The sequence below is a fragment of the Bombina bombina genome, chromosome 1 (genome assembly GCF_027579735.1).
Source record: "Bombina bombina isolate aBomBom1 chromosome 1, aBomBom1.pri, whole genome shotgun sequence".
NCBI lineage: Eukaryota > Metazoa > Chordata > Amphibia > Anura > Bombinatoridae > Bombina > Bombina bombina.
Genome location: NC_069499.1, coordinates 305,923,684 through 305,940,156, shown reverse-complemented (window position 1 = coordinate 305,940,156; position 16,473 = coordinate 305,923,684). Strand labels below are relative to the sequence as shown.

Below are 16,473 nucleotides of genomic sequence, written 5' to 3'. Positions count from 1 at the left end.
CTACCAATAGCCCTTAAAACACCTCCCAACAGTAAAACCCACCCAACCCCCCAAATAAAACCCTAACTAAAAAAACCTAAGCTCCCCTTTGCCCTGAAAAGGGCATTTGGATGGCCATTTAGCTCTATTGCTGCCCAAACCCTAATCTAAAACTAAAACCGACCCAATATACCCTTAAAAAAACCAAACACTAACCCCGAAGATCCACTTACAGTTTTGAAGACTGGAAATCCATCCTCAACGAAGCCGGGAGAAGTCTTCATTCATCGAAGCCGGGAGAAGTCTTCATCAAAGCCGGGAGAAGTCTTCATCAAAGCCGGGAGAAGTCTTCATCAAAGCCGGGAGAAGTCTTCATCCAAGCCGGGAGAAGTCTTCATCCAAGCCGGGAGAAGTCTTCATCCAAGCCGGGAGAAGTCTTCATCCAAGCCGGGAGAAGTCTTCATCCAAGCCGGGAGAAGTCTTCATCCAAGCCGGGAGAAGTCTTCATCCAAGCCGGGAGAAGTCTTCATCCAAGCCGGGAGAAGTCTTCATCCAACCCGGGAGAAGTCTTCATCCAAGCCGGGAGAAGTCTTCATCCAAGCCGGGAGAAGTCTTCATCCAAGCCGGGAGAAGTCTTCATCCAAGCCGGGAGAAGTCTTCATCCAAGCCGGGAGAAGTCTTCATACAAGCCGGGAGAAATCTTCATCCAAGCCTGGAGAAGTGGTCCTCCAGACGGGCAGAAGTCTTCATCCAGACGTCATCTTCTATCTTCATCCATCCGGTGCGGGTCCATCTTCAAGACATTCGGCACGGAGCACCCTCTTCTTACGACGACTCCCGACGAATGAAGGTTCCTTTAAGTGACGTCATCCAAGATGGTGTCTCTTAGAATAGGAATTAAGGTTGAAAAAAATCCTATCAGCCAATCGAAATCTAAGGGACGCCATCTTGGATGACGTCACTTAAAAGAACCTTCATTCGCCGGGAGTCGTTTAGTTTTAGATTATGGTTTGGGCAGCAATAGAGCTAAATGCCCTTTTAAGGGTAATGCCCATTCAAATGCCCTTTTCAGGGCAATGGGGAGCTTAGGTTTTTTTAGTTAGGGTTTTATTTGGGTTGGTTGTGTGGGTGGTGGGTTTTACTGTTGGGGGGTTGTTTGTATTTTTTTTTTCAGGTAAAAGAGCTGATTTCTTTGGGGCAATGCCCCGCAAAAGGCCCTTTTAAGGGCTATTGGTAGTTTAGTTTAGGCTAGGGTTTTTTTTTTTATTTTGGGGGGGCTTTTTTAAATTTGATAGGGCTATTAGATTAGGTGTAATTAGTTTAAATATCTTGTAATTTGTTTTTTATTTTGTGTAATTTAGTGTCTGTTTTTTTTGTAATTTAGGTATTTGTATTTAATTTAGGTAATTTATTTAATTGTAGTGTAAGGTTAGGTGTTAGTGTAACTCAGGTTAGGTTTTATTTTACAGGTAAATTTGTATTTATTTTAGCTAGGTAGTTAGTAAATAGTTAATAACTATTTAGTAAATATTCAACCTAGTTAAAATAAATATAAACTTGCCTGTAAAATAAAAATAAACCCTAAGCTAGATACAATGTAACTATTAGTTATATTGTAGCTAGCTTAGGGTTTATTTTACAGGTAAGTATTTAGTTTTAAATAGGAATTATTTAGTTATTGATAGTAGGTTTTCTTTAGATTTATTTTAATTATATTTAAGTTAGTGGGTGTTAGGGTTAGACTTAGGTTTAGGGGTTAATAACTTTAGTATAGTGGCGTCGACGTTGGTGCTGCAGATTAGGGGTTAATAACTGTAATGTAGGTTGCGGCGATGTTAGGGGCGCCAGATTAGGGGTTAATAATATTTAACTATTGTTTGTGAGGCAGGAGTACGGCGGTTTAGGGGTTAACATGTTTATTATAGTGGTGGTGACGTTGGGGCGGCAGATTAGGGGTTAATAAATGTAGGTGTCGGCGATGTTGGAGGCAGCAGATTAGGGGTTAATAAGTATAATGTAGGTGTCGGCGATGTCCGGAGCGGCAGATTAGAGGTTAATAAGTGTAAGATTAGGGGTGTTTAGACTCCGGGTTTATGTTAGGGTGTTAGGTGTAAACATATATTTTGTTTCCCCATAGGAATCAATGGGGCTGCGTTACTGAGCTTTACGCTGCTTTTTTACATGTGTTAGGCTTTTTTTCAGCCGGCTCTCCCCATTGATGTCTATGGGGAAATCGTGCACGAGCACGTACAACCAGCTCACCGCTGACTTAAGCAGCGCTGGTATTGGAGTGCGGTATGGAGCACAATTTTGCTCTACGCTCACTTCTTGCCTTTTAACGCCGGGTTTAGAAAAACCTGTAATACCAGCGCTGTAGGTAAGTGAGCAGTGACAACGTGCAAATTAGCACCGCACCCCTCATAACGCAAAACTCGTAATCTAGCCGATGGTTAATAATTCTCTGGTACTTTGGCCAACTTGTTCTCTGAAATTCTTAGTAGAAAAGGGGTTATTTAAAAGGGCCACTATATTAAAAATTAAGTTTCATGATTCAGATAAAGCATACAATTTAAAAAAAAAAAAAAAAAAACACATTTTGAAGCTCAGCTTCTACTGAGCAGGTGCACAGTACATACATATATGCATTTTTTTTGATTGGCTGATGACCGTCACATGATACTGAGGGGGGCGGATTGGATTTACTTTAAATAATTGACAGAAAATATTCTGCTGCTCATTTCAAATTTAAAAGTAAGTGAAATTGCATGGTCTTTTTACTGTGTATTTGTCAGTTATTGAATTCCACTGTATTTAGTGGTCCTTTAAATAATGTCCCTGTGCCTTAAATCTCAAAAAGGAGACATACCACATATTGTAGGGTCACCATGCTCCCTTTTCTGCTGCAGGAGGGACCTATTCTGTTCTTGTTCATGAGATACATAAATAGTCAGTCGAGGTCGCACATTCCTGTGTAAACACAAAAAAAAACATAATTTATGCTTACCAGATCAATTCCTTTCCTTCCGGATAGGAAGAGTCCACGGCTTAATTCCTTAATGTTGGGAAATACAACACCTGGCCACCAAGAGGAGGCAAAGACACCCCAGCCAAAGGCTTAAATATCCCTCCCACTTCCTCTTTAGCCTAGTCATTCTGCTGAGGGAACAAGGAAAGGTAGGAGAAACATTAGGGTATAAATGGTGCCAGAAGAATAAAATAAATAATAGGGGACCACCCATAGACAAGAAAAAACATGTGGGGGCCGTGGACTCTCCCTATCCAGAAGGAAAGGAATTTATCTGGTAAGCATAAATTATGTTTTCCTTCCTAAGATAGGGAGAGTCCACGGCTTCATTCCTTACTGTTGGGAAAACTATACCCAAGCTCCAGAGGACACTGAATGAATAACGGGAGGGAACAAAAGGGAAGAGGCGGGCCCTATTCTGAGGGCACCACAGCCTGCAAAACTTTTCTCTTGAAAGCTGCTTCAGCCGAAGCAAAAACATCAAACTTGTAAAATTTTGAAAAAGTATGTAAGGAGGACCAGTTAGCCGCCTTACAAATCTGATCCAGAGAGGCCTCGTTCTTAAAGGCCCAAGAGGAAGCCACTGCTCTAGTGGAATGAGCCGTTATCCTCTCAGGAGGATGATGTCCCGCTGTTTTGTAAGCTAAGCGGATGACACTCCTCAACCAAAAAGATAGGGAAGTCGAAGTAGCCTTCTGCCCCTTACACTTCCCCGAATAGACAACAAAGAGGAAGATAAAACTTCAAGGTTCGAACCACATCCAAATTGTGAAGTAAGCGTTCCTTCGATGAAGAAGGATTAGGACACAAGGAAGGAACCACAATCTCCTGATTGATTTTGCGATCTGACACAACCTTAGGAAGAAAACCTAAATTAGTACGTAAAACTGCCTTATCTGCATAAAAAAAAAATCAGATAAGGGGGCTCACATTGCAAAGCAGAGATCTCAGAGAACATTCCAAGATAACAATTTAATGTCAACAGAATGCAGAGGCTCAAACGGAACCTGTTGCAAAACCCAAAGAACAAGATTTAGGCTCCAAGGAGGAGCCCCAGATCTAAACGCTGGTCTGATCCTAATCAGAGCCTTAAGAAAGGACTGCACGTCTGGAAACTCAGCCAAAAAAAACGACAGGGACGAAATCTGTCCCCTCAGGGAACTAGCAGAAAGGCCCTTCTCCAGCCCATCCTGGAGAAAAGATAAGAACCTGTGCCAGGAAAAACCACACCAGAATAAGTAGGTCCTCCACACCTTTTGGTAGATACGCTGAGTAACTGGTTTATGAGCTTGAATAAGAGTATCAATAACACTCTCAGAGAAATCTCTCTTGGCTGAGACTAAGCGTTCAATCTCCACGCAGTCAGCCTAAGAGAATCTAGATTTTGATGAACAAATGGACCTTGTATCAGCAGGTCTCTGCAACAAGGTAACTTCCATGGAGGAGATGAGGACATCCCCACTAGATTTGTGAACCACGTCCTTTGCAGCCACAATAGAGCAATCAGGATTACTGATACCCACTCCTGCTTGATGCGGGTCACCACTCGAGGAAGAAGTGGTAATGGAGGGAAAAACAAAATATATGCTTACCTGATAAATTTATTTATTTCTAGACATGGTGAGTCCACGGAATCATCAATTACTATTGGAAATATCACTCCTGGCCAGCAGGAGGAGGCACAGAGTACCACAGCAAAGCTGTTAAGTATCACTTCCCTTCCCACAATCCCCAGTCATTCGACCGAAGGAAAAGGAGAGAAAGGAAATAACACAAGTTGTAGAGGTGCCTGAGATTTAGATAAAAAAAAAAAAACTCTGAAAAAAGTGGTGTGCCATGGACTCACCCTGTCTAGAAATAAATGAACGACTTGGAAAAACCAAGCTTAGCTAAAATCAAGCGTTCAATCTCCAAGCAGTCAGCTTCACAGAAACGAGATTTGGATGAAGGGCCCCTGAAGAAGTAGGTCCTTCCTCAGAGGAAGTCTCCACGGGGGTAGAGACGACAATTCTACTAGATCTGCATATCAAATCCTGCGAGGCCCCGCAGGAGGTATTGGATCAAGCAGGAGAGAGCGTTGGTGAGTCTGAGCAATGACACGTGGAAGGAGAGCAAACGGAGGAAACAGATATGCCAACCTGAAGTTCCAAGGAACTGCCAGAGCATCTATCAGAAAGGCCTGAGGATCTCTCGACCTTGAACCGTATTTTGGGAGCATGGCATTCTGACGAGACGCCATCAGATCCAATTTCCGGTAACCCCCATTTGGTTGTTAACCTGGAGAACACTTCCGGATGGAGTTCCCACTCCATGGGATGGAAAGTCTGTCTGCTCAGGAAATCCGCTTCCCAATTGTCCACTCCTGGAATGTGGATGGCAGATAGACAGCAATTGTGAGCCTCTGCCCACTGAATGATTCGAGCCACCTCCTTCATGGCTCAAGAACTCTGAGTGTCCTCCCCCCCATGGTGGTGGATGTAAGCCACTGAGGTTATGTTGTCCGACTGGTACCTGATAAACCGGGCTAAAGCCAGTTGAGGCCAAGCCATCAAGGCATTGAAGATCGCTTTCAATTCCAGTATGTTTATGGGGATAGCAGATTCCTCCTGAGACCAAAGTCCCTGCGCCTTCAATAAAGTCCCAGACTGCTCTCCAACCCATCAGGCTGGCGTCCGTGGTCACAATTACCCATGAGCGTCTCCGAAAACATGTCTCATGGGACAGATGCTCTTTAGACAGCCACCACAGCAGAGAGTCTCTTGTTGATTGATCCAGAACTATCTTCTGAGACAGGTATGCATAATCCCCGTTCCATTGACCAAGCATGCATAGCTGTAGGGCTCTAAAAAAGAATTGTGCAAAGGGAACTGTGGCGAGGCCAAATAGAAGCGCTACAAATTGAAAGTGTTTGTCCAGATAGGCAAATCTCTGAAACCTGTGATGGTCCCTGTGAATGGGAACATGCAGATACGCATTCTTCAAGTCTATCGTCGTCATGAACTGACCTTCCTGAACCAGAGGAAGAATGGAACGGATAGTCTCCATCTTGAAGGACGGCACCAGGAACAGGCTGGAATAGAACCCTAGACCCTGTTCCTGTATTGGGACTGGAACTATCACTCCCAAGAGAGAAAGATCCTGTACAAATTTCAAGAACACCTCTCTTTTTATCTGGTCTATAGATAATCTTGAGATGAAACCTGCCCCTGGGAGGAAAGGTCTTGAACTCTAACTTGTAAACCTGGGATACTATGTCCACGGACCACGGGTCTGGGACATCTTGTTCCCAAACGTGAAAGAGTCTGCCCCCCACTTGATCCGATTCCGGGCAGAAACTTCATGCTGACTTAAATTCAGCTGCAGGCTTTTTAGATTGCTTCCCCTTATTCCAAGACTGATTGGGCTTCCATGCAGGCTTGGACTGCTTGGTAGAGGAGGGGGAAGACTTACCTCTGAAATTTCGAAAGGAACTAAAATTACTCTGACGTCCTTTTGATTTGTTCTTCTTGTCTTGAGGCAGAAAAGAACCCTTACCACCTGTGATATCAGAAATAATTTCTACCAACCCTGGCCTAAACAAGGTCTTTCCCTTGTAAGGAATTGCCAAAAGCTAAGATTTAGAAGAAACATCAGCTGGCCAAGATTTCAGCAATAGCGCCCTACGTGCTAAAATTGCAAAGCCAGATATCTTGGCTCCCAATTTAATGGCCTGCAAAGAGGCGTCAATGATAAAGGAATTGGCTAACCCGAGAGCCTTTATCCTGTCCTGAATCTCCTCCAAAGGAGTCTCAGCTTGGAGAGACTCAGACAACGCATCAAACCAGTAGGCTCCCACACTTTTTACTGTAGAAATACACACCGCCGGCTGCCATTGTAAACCCTGGTGAATATACATCTTCTTTAAGAAAGCTTCCAGCTTCTTATCCATAGGGTTCTTAAAAGAGCAACTATCCTCAATAGGAATAGTTGTCCTCTTAGCCTAGAAATCGCCCCTTCCACCTTGGGGGCCATCTGCCATGACTCCTTGATGGAATCAGCCACCGGAAACATCTTCTTAAAGACTGGAGAGAGGGAAAAAGGAATTCCTGGCCTCTCCCATTCCTGGGCAATAATCTCTGTAGCACGGTCTGGCACTGGAAACACCTCCCCTGGGGAGGGAACATCAAAGTATATATTCAAATTTGCTAGATTTCTTAGAGTTGACAATGACAGGAGAATTGGAGTCGTCCAAAGTAGCCAAAACCTCCTTTAATAAAACACGAAGGTGTTCAGGCTTAAATCTGAAGGAAACCACTTCAGCATCAGAAGAAGGAATTACACTATCCAAATCTGAGATTTCACCCTCAGAGGCTACCGAAGTATCCTCGTCTTCCAACTTATGGGAAAGAGCAACTTGGTTAGCCTGTACAGGATCTGATACCTTACTATCTGATTATCCAATTGTCCCCTTACGTTTCCCCTGCAGCATGGGGATGGCAGCTAGCGCCTCAGATACAGCAGAGGATACCTGGGCAGCAATTTCGGCCTTCAAATACACTCCATCAGGAGTTTGCCAGGAACCGCAGGGCTCTGCATGTGACATTAATACGGGTTGGGGTGCTTGAGGAAGAGACTGTGGCATTGCCTGAACAGTATCAACCTAAGAGAATGGTGGCTCAGAAACAGTCTGCCTTTGTACATCAGAGTTCTTTCAATACAAGAACTACAAAAAGGCAAAGAGGGTTCAACTTGTGCATTCAAACAAAGCTTGCACTCAATAGCAGGCATAGACTCTATGTCCATCTTGCAAATGATATCACAAATTTAGAAGAGAAACAAAAAAAAAACAAAAAAAATGTGTTTTTTTTTGTATTATAACAAATACGTAGACCGTTGCTAACTTTATTGCAAATTATTCAACCCCCACAGAGAAAAATATCTTGGCTCCCAATTTCGCTATAAAAATTCAGGAGAACCTTACTGGCACTGATACACCTCAGCGCTAAGCTGAGGTGCCTACCTGTTTCTCTCTGACATGGAGCGGAGTACCAACGAATCAGCCCCTGAATGAGGGAAGGAGCCACCGAAGCCAACAAACTCTCAATAAGGAGAAAAAAAAAAAAAAAAAGACGCCAAGCAACAGCACGCTGCATCTAGAGGGAGAAGCTCTGCCCCTCTTGACGTCACAGCCGGCTCCGTATACGGACCGCAAGTGCAAAAAAAAACGGCACAAAATAGCTCCCAAAAGTTAACGACTGCAAAAATAAGCAGTCTAACCAACTGAGCCACCAATAAGGTTAACACTCTATAAGCGTCACAAACTGTCTCTCTTTTAAGGACTCTGACGTCCTGCTACCGCCACACAGTGGCCTGCATCCTGTCAAATTAATCCTGACTCTCAGGAATTACGTAGCCCCATATAAGGTGCAGCCTATCAGATTTAGTGCCAGGGTCTTCTTATAAGAAATAAAATGGCACTTACCTGCAACCTGTGACTGTCTGACAGGAGGACAGTTCACCTGGTATAAGGGGAAGCCACTCCTCACAGAGACCTGTGGATAGAAGAAGGAACAGAGAGTAAGCCTACTGTATGAGGGCAGCAATCTTGTCAGGAAAAAGCAGTGAGGCCCACCCTAAAAGTTCCTGACTGCTTGAAAGCTACCACAGCCCTACTGAAGTGACTATTGTGGAGTACAGCTAAACCCAGCTTGTCAGGGAAGATCAGAGCAAGCCTGCTCAGGCTTCCAAAATAAAACAATGACCTGGACAGAGCCACCAAGAAAGCGAATCTCTCGACTAGCTGTCTAATATAATCTGTTGAGACAGATCTGAATGATCGCCGTTCTACTGCCTCAGTATGCACAGTTGTAAAGGTCTGAGACAGAACCTGGCAAAAGGAATGATGTCCATGCAGGACACCCTGAGACCAATCACCTCCATACACTGAGCCACAGAGGGACTCAAGGAGGTCCGGAGGGCAAGACATGCCAAAGTTAGCTTGCAACGTCTCTGGTCTGTTAGAAATATCCTCATGGATATGGAGTCTATTACAGTACCCAGGAATTCCACCCTGGTACCTGGGATAAGAGAACTCTTTTCTAAGTTTATCTTCCATCCATGTGATCGAAGAAGACTGAGAAGGGACCCAGAATTCTTCCACAAGACGAAAGGATGGTGCTTGCACCAGAATATCATCCAAGTATGGGGCTACTGCAATACCCTGATTTCTGGTAACGGCTAGAAGAGCCCCCAGAACCTTTGTAAAGATTCTTGGAGCAGTAGTTAGGCCAAAAAGAAGGGCAATGAACTGGAAGTGCTGGTCCAGGAATAAAAACCTCAGAAACTGAAAGTGTTCCCTGTGGATTGGAACATGAAGGTAAGCGTCATTCAGATCTATAGTGGTCATAAACTGGCCCTCCTGAATTAAAGGAAGGGTGGACCTTATCGTCTCCATCCTGAAGGAAGGGACACTGAGAAATTTGTTTAAGCACTTTAGGTCCAGAATTGAGCGGAAAGTTCCCTCCTTTGGGACCCCGAAAAGGTTTGAATAAAATTCCAAACCTCTTTCTTTGATAGGCACCGGGACAACTCCTAAGGAGGATAGATCACAAATGCACCCTAGAAAGGCATCCCTCTTTTTTGGTCTGGTAGACAGATTCGAGAGAAGGAATCTGCCCTTTGGCGGATGAGATTTGAAGCCTATCTTGAATCCCTGAGATACCACCTCCAGGACCCACGGATCCTGTACTTTCTTGAACCAGGCATCTGAAAAAAGAGACAGTCTGCCCCCTACACGATCCGATCCCGGATCGGGGGCCACGCCTTCATGCCAATTTGTTTTTGGCGGACTTCTCATTCTACTTTGATTTATTCCAGGACTGAGCCAGCTTCCAAGTACTCTTGGATTGCTAGGGCTTAGAGGAGGATTGTTGTCATTGGGATTTGTCAGAACATAAATTAGAAGATTGTCGTTCCTTAGACTTGTTCCTCTTATCTTGCGGTAGAAAGACATCCTTGCCTCTGGTAACTGTAGAAATAATGGAGTCCAGGCCTGGACCAAATAAAATGTTTCCCTTGAAGGGAAGAGAAAGGAGTCTGGACTTTGAAGTCTTGGTCTGCGGATATGACTTCTACCAGAGCGCCCGCTGGGCTAAGACCGCAAAGCCAGAGGCCTTTGCATTTAGGCGAATAACTTGAATTTTCGCATCACAGATAAAATTAACAATTCTCAGAGCTTTAATTCTGTCTTGAATATCCTCCACTCCACCTCAATGAGTTTCGACAAAGTCGCATCAGTAGGTAGCCGCTCCGGCAACTGCAGCCACCGGTTAAAACAAAAAACCTGTATGTTGAAACATCTATCTCAGTAAGGTTTCCATTTTCTTATCCATCGGCTCTCTGAATGAAGAACTATCCTCAAGAGGTATAGTAGTACGTTTAGCAAGCGTAGAGATAGCACCATCCACCTTAGGAATGGAGCCCCACAAATCCAGATCAGAGCCTGGAACCGGGAACAACTTTTTAAAAGTAGACGAGGGGGAAAAGGAAGAATCAATTATTTCCCATTAATTCTTAATAATGTTCGCCATCTTAACCGGCACAGGAAAAGTCAAAGGAACTTTCCTGTCTTCGTAAACTCTAATTTAGGTATTATAGGTTCTTCAGGCAGCGCGGCCTCTGGAACCTCTAACGTAGACAGAACCTCCTTTAATAAAAAGCACAAGTGCTCAATTTTAAATCTTAAGGATGGTTGCTCCGCAGCAGGATGCTTAGACGCTTAGGACTCCGACCCAGAAAATTCACCCTCTGAAGCTACAGAGGTTAACTCATCATCGAATGACTGGGAAATAATAGCTAAATACGATAAATATTTACATGACTCTAGGTCAGGAGAGCTATGTTTAACCTTTCTCTTGCGTTTGTTAGAGCGGACCGCAGACACCGCTGTTTGTAACTGCGCGGCAAAGTCCGCAGGAAGAAGGCGCCCTCCGGATGGAGGATTAGATGTGCTATGGGGAACTGCATGTGGAGTGGATAATGTAGCAAGGGTAGTAATCTCACGGGAGTCCTGAGAGGTAGACGGCTCAGAGGCCCTAAGAGCCTTAGCAGGCTTGTTTCCCTTCTTAGACTTTATAACAGTGTTAAGGCATGTGGAACATAATTGAGTGGGCGGGAAAACCACGGCCTCCACACAATAAAAACAGATATGATTCAGTACAGAAGGAGTACCTTCTAACATGTCAGAATCCTCCATAGCTCAGGTTATACCCACAGAAAGACGCAAATAAAAACGTTTTTTATTATAGAAAACTACACCTTTATACTCCCAATGGCTGGGGCACTCACCACCTCCTAGACCCAGACAGTTAACAGAGGAAACGCTCTCCTCAGGTTCAAGTCTCAGCTGGAATGGAGGAAATGAACATAGACCACACCCGGTCACATGGAGTGCAAGACAGTACTTCTCCTGTTATTACAAGTACAGCAAGTAATAGAAGCTGTGCAACACTTTCAAAAACGAAAGTGAAACTTAAAAGTGAAACCTGTTTGTTCCAGCCAAAAAATGCACCCAGGAAAAAAAAAAAAATCACACAAAGCAGCATGTAAATAATGAATACACTGATTAAATTAACCCCAACTATTCAATAAACCCCTTCAAAGGATATTAACCTTGGATCCTATCAAGGTATAAAAGAGCCACAATGTGACCCAGTTATAGCGTTTTATGTGTAAAAATTTAAACGGTCTTACATCCATGCTGTGAAACAGAACACAGCCTATCAAGAGTGACAGTCTTATAGCAGCGCTCCTGACATGGACATCAGTGAAAAAAAGCAGGCAGTGAAACTCGTCAACACTGATTGCTTAGGAGCTGTTAGCAGTAGTCTGGATGGTTTTGCAGGAAAACTTTCCGTACATCTCTAGACTCCAACTATCAACAATACTCTCACTGAGAGGTTGACATGACTACTTAAAACTCCAGTCCTATCTCAAAGGGCAGATACCCTTTTTCAGGACTCTCAGAATCTTCTGACACTTCTCTGCCACCTCCTAACGTGACGAAAGGCAAAGAATAACTGGGGTAATGAGGAAGTTGGAGGGATATTTAAGCCTTTGGCTGGGGTGTCTGCCTCCTCCTGGTGGCCAGGTGTTGTATTTCCCAACAGTAAGGACTGAAGCCGTGGACTCTCCCTAGAAGAATAGGTAAATCAATCGCTTTACTGTACAGGCTGAGGAAATCATTACATTATAAAAATGAATAGAGACCTTGCTTTAACTGCATTCCAGAGTCTAATTCCATCTGCAGCTCCACAAACTTGCACAAAGTCTTCTTTTGACATCTTTAATAAGTCTGCACCTAGAAACAAACAATTTAATATGTAAAAAAAAACCTGTACATAAGAAGCAGCACAAAAAATAAATGCTTTACAATTAAAGTAATTCTTCTAGCACTCTAAAATACAAAATTCCAAGTGTGTCATCATTAAACCCCATTCTCAATCTGACTGAAAAAGAATGCCTTCAACATATTTGTATTTGAGAAGAGGAGCCACCTCTTATCACAGGGAGCAGCTTGGGTGAAATCTAATCAGAACACCTAGATCACTCCATCTTTCCTATTTGGATGAATGTAGACTCTGCATGAGTATTGTGGACTTTTATAAGTTATTTATTAGACTTTGATCAATTGATCGAGGAGGGTGCCCCCTCTTTGACTAGTTTGAATCATACCATATTTTGAAGATATACAAACACCCACACCAACGTTAAAATGTCATTCTTAAAGTATATATATATATATATATATTATTATTATTATCGGTTATTTGTAGAGCGCCAACAGATTCCGCCGTGCTAGTATATATACACATACACAAACACACACACACACACACACATACATATACACACACACAACTGAAAAGCTGAATCCTCAAATTGGTGGTATTTGATCATTTTTAATCTCAAATATACTACATCAATATATGACAGCTTCGTATTGCCATTAATAGTAACAAGCAGCGTGACAAGTTAAGGTGTTGGCTAAACTAGTGCATCGGATTACACCCTAATAACAAAATTGTCTAGGTAATAAATCATTATCTTTATTTGTAATGCACCAACAGATTCCATGGCGCAACTCAAGACAATAAAGAAGGACAAGACAGGGAAGGCAGAATAGGACATAAAGACTACAGAACCCTTCTATCTAGACAAATTACAAACTAAATGAGATTAAAGGGACAGTAAATTAAAAATTTAAATGTTTAAGATTAAGATAGAGCATACAATTTTAAAAAGCTTTCCATTATCAGATTTGCTTTGTTCTCTTCAGAACCTTTGTTGAGGAGTAAATCTAGGTAGGCTGACAGGAGCTAAGAGCGTGCACATCTTTAGTATTCTATGAGCAAGATTACAAGTAGCGCGTTATGAGTTTTCTGCACACAATGTGGTCTTTTCGCAATCAATTCCCATTGCGCAGCTATTACAAGTTTTGAAAAATCGCAATTGCGCATTCTCCTTTTACGCAACAATCCTTTCCACGCTTGAAGAGCTGTAGTTATAAATTTTGCACAACATTAAAGTTTCACAAAACACTTCCAAAATACATTACAAAGTACACTTAAACTCATTAACACAGTATAATAAAACTTATTTCCAAAAAATATTGCACACAAAACTTATAATGGCTCAAAGATACAAGATCTTGGGTGTTAAAAAAAAAAAAAAAAAAAAAGCAGATGCAAGGATTTTACATTGACATACATAGAGAAACATGGATTTATATGTATAGAGATATGTTTAACTAAGGAGAAATGAAAAGATTTTACATTACAATCTTATGCACATTAAACAATATCTCAGAGGGATTTTCAAAGCGATATTTACATATAGATCTTGAGATATCTAGACATAAATATATATATTCATATACATATCTCACAATAAATAGAGAGAAATGTTTATTAAGAAATACACAGCATATAGTCTGTTATGAAGACATTTTCGCAAAATGAAATATTCACATTTTCATGTACACTTTTCAAGGACAATACGTCATGGGTTTTGCGTAACATATTGGGGTTTTTGTGTGTCGTCTCCATTGACTTATATGGGGAATACGTGAACTTGCACGCAATTTGGCTGTTTAGATTATGCGGCATTAACGTGCATTAAAAACATAATTTATGCTTACCTGATAAATGTATTTCTCTTTTAGTGTATCCAGTCCACGGATCATCCATTACTTGTGGGATATTCTCCTTCCCAACAGGAAGTTGCAAGAGGATCACCCACAGCAGAGCTGCTATATAGCTCCTCCCCTCACTGCCATATCCAGTCATTCGACCGAAACAAGCCGAGAAAAGGAGAAACCATAGGGTGCAGTGGTGACTGTAGTTTAATTAAAAATTTAGACCTGCCTGAAAAGGACAGGGCGGGCCGTAGACTGGATACACTACAAGAGAAATAAATTTATCAGGTAAGCATAAATTATGTTTTCTCTTGTTAAGTGTATCCAGTCCACGGATCATCCATTACTTGTGGGATACCAATACCAAAGCTAAAGTACACGGATGATGGCAGGGACAAGGCAGGAACCACTGCCTGTAGAACCTTTCTCCCAAAAACAGCCTCCGAAGAAGCAAAAGTATCAAATTTGTAAAATTTGGAAAAAGTATGAAGGGAAGACCAAGTTGCAGCCTTGCAAATCTGTTCAACAGAGGCCTCATTTTTAAAGGCCCAGGTGGAAGCCACAGCTCTAGTAGAATGAGCTGTAATCCTTTCAGGAGGCTGCAGTCCAGCAGTCTCATAGGCTAAACGGATTATACTCCGAAGCCAAAAAGAAAGAGAGGTTGCCGAGGCCTTCTGACCTCTCCTCTGTCCAGAGTAAACAACAAACAGGTTAGATGTTTGGCGAAAATCTTTAGTAGCCTGTAAGTAAAACTTCAAGGCACGGACTACGTCTAGATTATGCAAAAGACGTTCCTTCTTTGAAGAAGGATTAGGACATAATGATGGAACAACAATCTCTTGATTGATATTCTTGTTAGAAACCACCTTAGGTAAAAACCCAGGTTTTGTACGCAGAACAACTTTATCTGAATGAAAGATCAGATAAGGAGAATCACAATGTAAGGCAGATAACTCCGAGACTCTTCGAGCCGAGGAAATAGCCATCAGAAAAAGAACTTTCCATGAAAGAAGTTTAAGCTCCATGGAGGAGAAACAGGTTTAAACACAGGCTTAATTCTAACTAAAGCCTGACAAAATGCCTGAACGTCTGGAACTTCTGCCAGACTATGTGTAAAAGAATAGACAGAGCAGAAATCTGTCCCTTTAAAGAACCAGCTGATAATCCTTTGTCCAAACCCTCTTGGAGGAAGGACAATATCCTAGGAATCCTAACCCTTACTCCATGAGTAAATTCTTGGATTCACACCAATGAAGATATTTACGTCATATCTTGTGGTAAATTTTCCTGGTGACAGGCTTTCGTGCCTGTATTAAGGTATCAATTACTGACTCGGAGAAGCCACGCTTTGATAGGATCAAGCGTTCAATCTCCATGCAGTCAGTCTCAGAGAAAGTAGATTTGGATGATTGAAAGGACCTTGTATTAGAAGGTCTTGTCTCAGAGGCAGAGTCCATGGTGGAAAGGATGACATGTCCACTAGGTCTGCATACCAGGTCCTGCGTGGCCACGCAGGCGCTATCAATATTACTGATGCTCTTTCCTGTATGTATTTTGGCAATCAGACGAGGGAGCAGAGGAAACGGTGGAAACACATAAGCCAGGTTGAAGAACCAAGGCGCTGCTAGAGCATCTATCAGTGCCGCTTCTGGGTCCCTGGACCTGGATCCGTAACAAGGAAGCTTGGCGTTCTGGTGAGACGCCATGAGATCCAATTCTGGTTTGCCCCAACGGAGAACCAATTGAGCAAACACCTCCGGATGGAGTTCCCATTCCCCCGGATGAAAAGTCTGACGACTTAGAAAATCTGCCTCCCAGTTCTCTACACCTGGGATATGGATCGCTGACAGGTGGCAAGAGTGAGTCTCTGCCCAGCAAATTATCTTGGAGACTTCTGACATCGCTAGGGAACTCCTGGTTCCCCCTTGATGGTTGATGTAAACCACAGTCGTGATGTTGTCCGACTGAAATCTGATGAACCTCAGTGTTGCTAGCTGAGGCCAAGCCAGAAGAGCATTGAATATTGCTCTTAACTCCAGAATATTTATTGGGAGGAGTTTCTCCTCCTGAGTCCATGAACCCTGAGCCTTCAGGGAGTTCCAGACTGCACCCCAACCTAGAAGGCTTGCATCTGTTGTTACAATTGTCCAATCTGGTCTGCGAAAGGTCATACCCTTGGACAGATGGGCCCGAGATAACCACCAGAGAAGAGAATCTCTGGTTTCCTGATCCAGATTTAGTAGAGGGGACAAATCTGTGTAATCCCCATTCCACTGACTGAGCATGCATAATTGCA

The 16,473-nt window shown here is 42.8% G+C and overlaps 1 protein-coding gene across 2 annotated transcripts in view; it reads right to left on the bottom strand.

Annotated features, from left to right (window-relative positions):
- Positions 1 to 16,473, bottom strand: part of TFCP2L1 (transcription factor CP2 like 1) — a 91,494-nt gene that overhangs the window by 20,714 nt on the left and 54,307 nt on the right. For both annotated transcript variants that reach the window (XM_053698081.1, XM_053698082.1), the window contains exons 12-13: positions 12,251 to 12,341; positions 2,846 to 2,946 (exon numbers count right to left, since the gene is read on the bottom strand). In XM_053698081.1, coding sequence (XP_053554056.1) covers positions 2,846 to 2,946; positions 12,251 to 12,341 — 192 coding nt within the window. The remainder of the gene's footprint in view (positions 1 to 2,845; positions 2,947 to 12,250; positions 12,342 to 16,473) is intronic.